Source organism: Pteropus alecto, unplaced genomic scaffold, assembly GCF_000325575.1.
Source record: "Pteropus alecto unplaced genomic scaffold, ASM32557v1 scaffold102, whole genome shotgun sequence".
NCBI classification, from domain to species: Eukaryota; Metazoa; Chordata; class Mammalia; order Chiroptera; family Pteropodidae; genus Pteropus; species Pteropus alecto.
Window position 1 is genome coordinate 1,235,098 of NW_006432224.1, and position 10,713 is coordinate 1,245,810.

Below are 10,713 nucleotides of genomic sequence, written 5' to 3' on the forward strand. Positions count from 1 at the left end.
GCTGCGGACTTTCCTAAAGTCACAAAGGCCCACAAACCCCAAACAAGCAGCATCTGGCCGCCGCGGGCCCTGCACCTCTCGCAGAGCAGCCCCCAGCCCGGCACTAGCGGCAGAGGACTCGGTTCGCGGCTCAGCCGCTCCCAGGTGCCTCCAAGCCCGGCACAAGTGGCACCAACTGCAGATGCCTCTGTAGGTCATACCAGGTGGCTCCAGTCAGGGCTCAGGCAGCGGCTGACCTTGTTCTGCTTCAGAGACCCTCCCACAAGGCAAACCCAGAACCAACACACCCAGTGGCCAGCTTCAGACCACACCAGAGCCCCGTCCAACCACCTCTACAAACGGCACGGCCAAAGAGCAGACTGGGCAGGCACCAGAGCCAAGCTACAGCGAATCTTGCTCCGTGGGGTCAGCCCCACACAATAGTTCATGGTCACGGCCAATCAGCCTGAGGGTCGGTCCCTTTCACTGGCATGCAAAAAGCAACCAAATCTCAACTACAACAGGAGGGCACACATAACCCACATAAGGGACACACCTGGAGCGCGCAGCTCAGTGACCCAGGAGACTGTGCCACTGAGCCCATAGGACACCTACTACATAAGGCCACTTCTACCAAGACCAGGACACATAAAAGCTCTGCCTAACATGTAGGAACAAACCCAGGGAGGCAGCCAGAATGAAGAGACAAAGACACATGTCCCAAATGAAAGATCAGAATAAAGCTCCAGAAAAACAGCTAAATAAAATGGAGACGAGCAATCTACCAGATGCAGAGTCCAAAACACTGCTTATCAGGATGCTAAATGGGCTCAGTGAGAACTTCAACAAAGAGAGAGGAAACGTAAAAATGGAGATAGAAAACATAAAAAAGAACCAGTCAGAAACGAAGACTACATTAGAGAGAATAATCAGATTAGATGAAGCAAAAAATCGAGTCAGCAATTTGAAAGATAAGGTAGCAGAAAACACTCAATCAGAACAGCAACAAGAAAAAAGGATCCCCTAAAATGAAGGTAGGTTAAGGGGCCTCTGGGACGATAGGAAGTGTGCCAACATCCGCATCATAGGGGTACCCGGAGGAGAAGAGAGAAAGCAAAGAATCGAAGACCTATTTCAAGAAATAATGACCGAAAACTCCCCTAACCTGGCAAAAGAAATAGACACACAAGCCCAGGAAGCACAGAGTCTCAAACGAGATGAACCCACAGAGGCCGCACCGAGACACGGCCTCATGAAAACGCCAAAGGTGAAAGACAGAGAGAGAATCTTAAAAGCAGCGAGAGAAAAGCAGTTACTTACCTACCAGGAAGCTCCCATAAGACTGTCAGCTGATCTCTCAAAGGGAACTTTGCAGCCAGAAGGGACCGGCAGGAAATATTCAAAGTGGTCAAAAGCCAGGACTTGCGACTAAGGTGACTCTACCCAGCAAAGCTGTCATTGAGAATCGAAGGATGGTTTCCTAGACGAGAAAAACCTGAAGGCGTTCATCGCCAGTAAACCAGTATTACAAGAAATATTAAAGGGACTTTTTCAAGAAGAAGAAGAAAAAAATAAAAAAATATGAATAATAAAATGGCAATAACACCTACCAATAATTATGTTAAATATAAATGGATTAAATGCTCCAATCAAGTCACAGGGTGGCTGATGGATAAGAAAACAAGACCCCTGTGTTTACTGTCTGCAAGAGCTCCTCTTCTGATCAAAAGACACTTATTGACTGAAAGTAAAGAGATGGAAAAAAAAGTTTCCTGGAAATGGAAAGAAAGAAGCAAAAAAAAAAAAAAAAGCTGGGGTAGCAATGCTAATATTATACAAAATAGACTTTAAAACCAAGTCCGTAACAAGAGACAAAGAAGGACCCAGTAATCCCACTTCTGGATATTTATCTGAAGAAACGCAAACGCCACTTCAAAGGGACACGTGACTCCACGTGTTCAGTGCAGCAGTATTTACGGTAGCCAAGATATGGAGGCCGCCTGGTGCCCATCACAGATGGTGGATACAGAAGAGGTGGCACATATACACGACGGAACATCACTCAGCCACAAAAAGAATGAAATTATGCCATTTGCAACATGGATGGACCTGGAGGGTATTGTGCCGTGTGGAGTTAGACAGACAAAGATAAATGCCATATGATTTCACTTACATGTAGAATCTAAAGAACAAAATAAATAAACAAAACAGAAATAATCTCATAGACACAAAGGACATTTTTATGGTTACCAGATGGAAGGGATGTTTGGGGCCATGTTTGGGGGATTAAAAAGTACAAATTGGAAGTTATAAAACGGTCACAGGGATGTAAAGTACAGCATAGGAAATATGGTCGATAAAGCGTGATAAGTATGTGTGGTGTCAGGTGGGTACTGGACCGATCGGGGTGATCACTTCGTAAGTTATAAAATGTCTAATCACTACGTCGTACACTTGAAACTAATATAATAGCGTATGTCAGTGGTCATTGAAAATAAAAAATTATTTAAAAATAAGGTAATGAGAAAATGATGTCGATAAAAGAAGAGGTAAAAGATCAGACTGACAAAATGAATGGAAAATCGCAAACCTTTGGAAATAAATGCAGACGCCAAACTACCGTTTTAGAACACGTGGAAAAACCGGAACAGATTCAGGTTGATAAGTCACGAGATAGGGGTTCGATTATATTTCCTGAAAGCATACAGGTAACCACTTTAAACGCGTACAAACATAAATCTTCCATTTTAACAAAAAGAATACTCATCTAACCAAAGGAAGAAAGGAAGCAAACCCAAAGTGTAGCATGCAAAAGAAACATTAACTACAGAAATTGTTTCAGGAAAAATAATATTAGAACCAAACATATCAAATAGTTTTTAAAAATATAATATAAAAACGTAAACGCATATTTGAGGCAACCCTATAACAACGTGACTCCAAAAAGGTTAAAAATAAAATTATGGGTGAGGATACATGAGGCATGAACTCAGAAAAACGAAATCTGGAGGCCTGGTTTTAACAGCAGGAAGCGTGAATTCGGGGTGAACATTTAGAATAGAATAAAATATGACATTCATTGTTCCTATAGTAAAAGAAAGGACAATCGAAGAGATGTCCTGCTTATCGGGGGTGCCAGAAGGAAACTTAACTTTGGGTGGTGAACACACAACGCGATATACACATGATGTATTATCGAATTGTACACTTGAACCCTATATGATTTTATTAACCAGTGTCACCCCGACGATTTAGTTAAAAAAAATAAAAAGCATGATCCACTCTGAAAAAAAGGTGAAAACTGAAAAACACTCAAAAAGTCTCAGTTCGAATAAGCTATCAAAACTGAATTTATAGACTATCTAGGAAAAGACAATGAAAACACTATATATCAAAATATATGGATTGTTGTTAAAGTATCAACGAGAAAATTCAGGGCCAAAAGTATCTATACGATTAAATCAAAGCGAATGGAAATCAATGAACTAGGGATCTACTAAATAAGTCAGAAAAACCACAACCAAGTAGTAAAAGTAGAAAGGAAGCTACGACTCGGTTGAGCCTTGAAGACGTTGCGTAAGTGACATAAGCCAGTCACAAAATGAGAAATACTGTGCATTCCACTCACGGGCGGTACCTAGAAGAATCAGGTTCACAGACTCAGCAGAATGGTGGTTGCCGGGGACGGGGGATGGGGAGTTTGGATTCTGCACAATCAAAGAATTCTGGAGATGGATGGTGGCGATGATCACACAATAATGTGAACGCACGAAATGCCACTGAGCTATACACTGAAAATGGCTAAGATGCTCAATGATACGTTCTGCAAATTTTATCACAACTAAATATGTATGTATAATTTTTTAAAGAAATAGAAGATCGACTTTAAGGTTTACTATAAAGCTACAGTAATCAAGACAGTGTGGTTTTGGCAAAATAATAGACAAATCGAATAAAAAGGGAACCCAGATGGACCCGATGAAGCAGAAGAGACAGCTCAGAAACAGACCCATGGAAATGTAATCGGCTGATCTTTGACAAAGGGGCAAAATTCAATGGGAAAAAGATAGTTTTTTTTTTTTTCCAGCAAATGATATCAAAGCGACTGAACACTCAGGTGTACTACAACGGAGCAAACGAAGACTTTTCAACAAATGGTTCTGGAGCAATTGGACATCCACGTGCAAAAAAAATAAAAAAGAAAAAATAAATAAAAAGAAAAAACAACCAACGACAAAACCAAACAGAACAAAACCCATGAATGGAGACCCAGACGTCACACTGTCCAAAAACGGATCACGGACGTAAGCGTCAAACACAAATTATAAAACCCCTAGAACGTGACGTAGGAGAAAATCTGCATGGCCTCAGGTATGGAGATGATATTTTAGATACGAACAGCAAAGGCACGATCCGCGAAGGAAATAATCGATAGATTGGACTTCCTTTCAATGCAAAACTTCTGCTCTGTGAAAGGCCGTGTCAAGAGAAGAAAAAAGCAAGTCACAGATGGGGAGAAAATATTTGAAAAAGACGCATGTGATGAAGGACTGTGATCCGATATACGCAAAGAACTCTCAATACTCGAGAATAAGAAATAAGAACTCTCAATACTCAAGAATAAGAAATAAGAATAAGAAAACGAGACAATTTAAAAATGGGCCGAAGACCTGGACAGGTACCTCATCAGAGATGATACGCAGATGGCAAATAAGCCCGCGAAACGATGCTCCACATCGTGTCCTCCAGGGAATGAAAACAAACACGGTGACGAGATGTCACTGCGCACCTGCCCGATGGCCGAAATCCGGATGCCACACCGCCCGGCGCGGGGCGTCCGGAGCCACCGGCTCTCCCGGTCACCGCCGCTGGGAACGCGAAATGGCTCAGCCACTTCGGAAGACGGTTTCTTGCAAAACAAAGCACAATCTTACCGTGCAATTCGACGACCAGTAAGTACTCTACAGTAGTGACTCAGAGGAGTCGAAAACGCACATCTACTCAAAAACCTGCGCGCAGATGCTTAAGGCAACTTTACTCATAACGGCCGACGCTCGGAAGCGACCCAGACGTCCTCCCGCGGGTGATGGGGAGACACGCTGTGGTCCATCCAGACGGTGGAATATTACTCAGCACCGAAAAACAAATGAGCCGTCGAGCTGTGAAGAGACGTGGAGGAACCTTAAACGCACGTGACGAAGTGAGGGAAGGCAGTCTGCACAGGCTGCACACTTTGTGATTCTGATGACCCATCTCATTCTGTAAAAGGCGAAACTTTGGGGACAGTAACGGAGCGGTGGGCGCCAGGGATTGGCGGAGGGTGGGGGCGCGAACGGGTGGAGCCGTGATGCTGCTCTGTGATGCTGTCGCAGGGGACACGTGGCATTACACAGTCGTCCAGACGTGGGGAGGGAGCACCCAGGTGATGGCGGCCGCCGGGCGACCGACGTGGCGGTCACATTTCAGCAGCTGTAGCAGGTGCACCGCTCTCGTGTGGGCGGCTGGTGACGGGAGCCGTGCGCGTGTGGGCAGGGGGCACGTGGGGGCTCTCTGTCCCCATCCCGTGTCGCTGCAAATCTAAAACTGCTCTGAAATCTAAGGTCCTAACTGTAAAAAGAAAAAAAAAAATAGAGAAGACGAGAAAGACCGAATCATTAAAAAATGAAAGCAGCCGTTTAAGAATCAAACGTAACTGGAGCATTTGGTGATGGGTAGCATTCGTGAGAAGGTAAATTCACAGAAGTCAAACACGGCAGAGGAAAGACTGGCGAAAGGTTTTAGCAAAAACAGTAAAAGAAAAACCAAAATTTGGGAAAGTGTAAGATTCTGACTGAGACATCAGGACAGACGAGCGGGGGCGAGGAACTGGGCGGACGGGAGGACCCTTCCATTCCTGTGATCCCCAGAGGGGCCTCCTGAGGACAGACAGACAGACGGCGGGGCTGATCACAAGGGTCCACGAGGACCGAAGCTGCGGACAGCAGCCCCCCGGGGGCCGTGACCACAGGACCCCTCTCCCCGACTTAGGGTGAGCTCTGATATTAGAGAGCCAAACCCACATGCAAACGGGGTGAATGGTTATTAGAAAAAGGACCGATCCCGTCGGATCTCGGAAGCTAAGCAGGGTCGGGCCTGGTTAGTACTCGGATAGGAGACCGCCTAGGAAGACCAGGTGCTGTAGGTGTAAAAAATAAAAAATAAGGGATTGTAAGCCAACAAGGTCCTTGCAATCTGTGAGGTCAACCAAGGGTCACCTCGCCTAAAAAAAAAAAAAGAGGAAGAAAAAGAAGTCAGCAGTAGGGAGGTTGGGTCTGGGGGAACTTGGGGGTCGGCTTGGGCAAGAAAGGACGAAGTATGGGTGAACGTTAAATTTTGTGAGAAAGAGTTATTTCCAGAGGCCTGGGCTTCAAGATGGCTTCTGGTTAACACTTTTTTTTATCCCAACTAACCCATCAGGTGAGAGGGATGACCAGCCCCGTCTGACACATTGGTGCTCCCTGGCCAGGCGTGACCTCTGGCTTCTACCGCGTGGCTTGCCTGGCAATCCAGGGCCCGTAGCCACTCCCCCAAACTGACGAATAAGCCTGAGAGCACACGGTGTCTGAAAATATAAACAACATCCTTAGCGAGCCAAATCAAAAACAAACAAACAAACAAAAAACCAGAAAAATGCACACAGTGATTAGAAAAAGAAATATAACCATGAACACGGAGGAAATTTTAAAGTGTTAAGTGCCTATATCGCAAAACTAGGCACATAATGCTGACAAATGGATGGCGATTAATTTTCTAAAAAAAATATGTAACTACAATGACTCCCGACGTGGTCGAGGATCTCACCTGTCCGAGGAGAGACCCAGATACGTGCCAATGCCCCCCGGACAGCCCCAGGCGAGTTCTCCTACACCTGAGTAGAAGATGCTTCTAAACCCAGCGGATGGTTGCGAAGCCCAGAGATTTTTTAGTTTCATTGTTTAGTGCAAAAAAAAGAAATCTGTAGAATGAGTCATCTCAACCGTGAATTTTGACAGCACAAGTCACAACTGGTGATCTTTCTCAATGGTGGTTCGGTCTCGGGGACTCTGTCGAGACAACACAACATAGTAGGGGCGTGAAGGGGGGACCCGAGCATCTCCATGGGTACCGAGCAGGCTGTGACAAAAATCCGCCACCCGCATTTTCCCCAGAAAGCCTTAACAGTTGGAGTAGGCATAGCTACTCTTTTTGACTATGACAACGAAAGTGTGTGTCTTCGTACAAGCGATATGGTGAGACATTAAACCACCCCATTAATGCCGGGGGACAGGGCAGGTGTGCCACCGGAATCCCCATGACTTAACACTGTTCTCACATGCAGCCGGCTCAGGGAAAGCAATAAAGTAAAAGGGAGGCCAAAAAAAAAATCTTAGAAACAAAAAGAAATCACAACAACGACGGTCGATGATGACATTAATATACAAAATGTACTACTTTCCTGTCTATCCCGTTAGAAAAGAAAATGGAAGAACATTCCATTGAAAACGGTAGCCGAGCGATATTTAGAAATAAATGACGAGAAACGTATAGGACCTGTCTTTGCAATACCGTAAACCCACCGAGTGACATAAAATGGGATTCGAATATAAGCCGAGATTGCAGTATTCCTGCATAGAAAGGCTCGACCATCTTTAAATTCACTGTGACCCCAATTTAAAAAACCAACGTGTGTGTGTGTGTGTGTGTGTGAGAGAGAGAGAAAGAGAGAGAGAGAGAGGCAGAGAGAGAGAGTTGAAGGTAGCGTTGACTTGAAAACACCCATTTAATATTAATATTTGATACTAATAAAAAGTCTCAGAATTTAAAAGCATTCATGGAGAGATATAAATAAAACAGAAAGATCCAAACACTCAAAGGAATTTAGTCTATGAAAAGGCGGCATTTCGAACAAGCGCGGAGAAGATTATATTGTATTACGCGAATGCACCGTTCATAATTTGTGGGCGCAAACGACCGATCATGAAGAGAGAGAAAAAAATGCATCTTACCCACAGTACCTGCAGGAAGTGAATTCCAAGGAGTTAGCAAACGTAAAGGCAAACAAACGAAACTATAAGGAGTTAGAAGAAAACGTAAGTTTATTTATATCTTCGGAACGGGAAAGGCCTTTTAAAACAAGAAACGAATATCAGGATCTACAGAGGACATGAATACATCGTCAACATAAAACTTTACGCTTTCTTTATGCCGAGAAATAAACAAAGCAACCAATGACATCGGGAGACAAATAATAAGCACGTAAAATATTTCGAGACGTAAGCAGACAGGGCACAGGCCAATTGATTAAGAAAAAGCCAAATAACCCAACTGAAAGTCGTGGAAAGGACATAAATTTACAAACGCTGAAACTGCCAAAAACATTTTGAAAAGATGTTCGAACTTCACTCATAGTAAAGCGAGTTTAAGAGGAATCATATTGAAATTTTTTTTTTTTTGCCAATCGGATCAGAAAATAATTAAGTCGATACTCGTCAGTGTCGGGAAAGTCCTCACAGCCTCGTCAGGTGTAGCCAGCGATCGGCGTTTGGATCTGGTGACGTGTGTCAAAACGCGAAACGCCCAGAGCCTCGACTGCAGGAATTTCATTTCCGAATCGGAACTGATACCAAGATACCCGCACGAGGACGCTCGTGGCAGATTCGCGGACAAAAATAAAAACTGCAAATAGTCTCGACGGTCACTCCTACGGGGAAGAAATCAGGGTCTAGAGAGAGAAGAAGCAGTGACAGAGAACGAGGCGGACCTGCGCACGCTGTTAGGGGCTGTCTCCCCTCTCCCCCCGCCCCTCCTTCCTTTCTAGAAATTTCCCCGCCTCCTCCAAACTCACTGGTGGTCCCCAGGGGTCCCCAGTAAGGAGAGAAAACTTCGGGCATTCGTACGTGTGTGACCGTGTGTGCGTCTCTCTTCCTCGTGATTCCCTTTTCAAACGGCAGAGTGGTTATTTGGGTGTCCTTAAGCGAACTGCTTCTGTTTGCTTTTCTCTGTTTTTCTTTAGAAAATGCAAAACCACAAAGTTTTCCTTTATAAAGCCGAAGCGCAGTAGGGATCCATTGGCAGCGAGCAATGAGGCGTGTGAAGCGTCCCTTTATGTATCAAAACATCCTACACCTTTCTAAAGATAGTTTAATAGAGGGGGGACCATTGTGCATTGTTCACCCATCCCACGTAGACTGGGAGGATGTCGCCACGATGGGATGCAACGATTCATGAACTTTCCTGTAAGCACGGTGTCCTCTCTGAGCCTGCGCACACGCGTGTGCACACACACGGAACACGCGTGAGCTGCCGTCTTCCTCAGTACAAACGAATCCATGCTCACCGCCCAGAAATGAGCGAGACAAACGGCGGGAGGAATCTATGCAATTTCTTTTGCTCTGAAAAATCTAATCTTCGCTCACGATGTGTGTATCTCGGGGGTGAGGAGCGAATTAAAGGTCCCTGGGGCTCACAGGCTCCCGTGGTTGTGAGTTCTGGGCAGTTGCTGGGGAAACAATAAGGTAGGAGAGATCAACTCTGTCCCCCTGTGATCTCGTTAAAACATAAGGGACACAGGAAGAGGCAAGGTGGCCACTGTCGGCCAGATAATCCAAGTGTGGGATTGTCACCCCATAGGTTTAAAACTAGGTTTCCCTTGCTTTCAAAGCACACATCTCCAGGGAACCCCGCGTCCTGGGCTGAAGCTGGGTAGACGGGTGTGGGGGAGCAGACCCCCCAAAGCCAGAAGCCGTAGCTGCTGGCCGTCAGCACCGTCAGCCAGCCACCCCCGCCCCCCGCAGCTGACCACAACGGGCTTGTCGTCCAGGAAAGCCAACGGCCACTGCATCCTCCCGCGTGCCTGCCACACGGGGAGCCCTGGCCCCCCGCCCAGACACACAGAGGAGAAGCACGGAGCACGTGCGCATTACGTGGACCCACCAAGTTCTCAGACTAATCACCGTCCGTACACGTGAAGCATCTCATCCTTATTTCTTTCAAAAACGTATAACAGGGTGTCATTTCGCGTTAGCTGCTCCGCTGGGCTGTCGACTCTAAGAGAACTCAACTGCCCTTTGCGTTTTGTGGGACAGAGTGAACTCGACTCCCCAGCGTCATGGGACAGCACAGGACACCTGAGTCTCCTGGAGTCCACAGAGACCCCCTGACTGAGTCTGGTCCCCCCCGCCCCGACAGGTGGGGTGTCAGCGGTCAGGCTGGTAAAAGCGTAACTTACCAGACCAACTGCCTATCTCCCTCTTTGACTTTTGAAATGCAGAGACAGCAAGAGGCTGCTTCTCTCCGCCAACCGTCTCTGGCCAATAAAATCTGAGTAGTAGAAACACCAGCAGTTGGGTTTTCAGTTTTAGGTCGGTTCAGCTGAGTTCCCTTTTCCCAGCTCGTTCCGTGGATGGATTTCGCGAGTGCGGTGAACTATGACCATGATTAGTTCGATCGAGGCTTGTGCACGGGCAAAAGCGGACGCCGTCCGTGGTCACGTAGCCCTGCACGCGCGCGACAGGCGGGCACGCCACCCCACTCTCTGACCGGCTGCCCTGGACACGGGGCCGGGCGAGAGGACCTGTTGCTGTCCCCCCATCTGAAGGGGTCAACACCTCTTCCTGGGAGCGACAGGGGATCCTGACAGATGTGACTGACGGCGACCGGGCGCGCGGGGTGTGGGGGGGATGGGGACACCCGGGCCTCCCCGGGGCCTCCCCGGGC

At 46.5% G+C, this 10,713-nt stretch overlaps 1 protein-coding gene across 1 annotated transcript in view; it reads right to left on the minus strand.

The window, feature by feature from the left end:
• The window catches only part of LOC102889630 (neuronal acetylcholine receptor subunit alpha-7), a 99,486-nt gene that overhangs the window by 9,337 nt on the left and 79,436 nt on the right, over positions 1-10,713 (minus strand). The window contains exon 12 of the mRNA XM_015585697.1: positions 4,769-4,888. Within this exon, the coding sequence (XP_015441183.1) occupies positions 4,769-4,888 (120 nt within the window). The remainder of the gene's footprint in view (positions 1-4,768; positions 4,889-10,713) is intronic.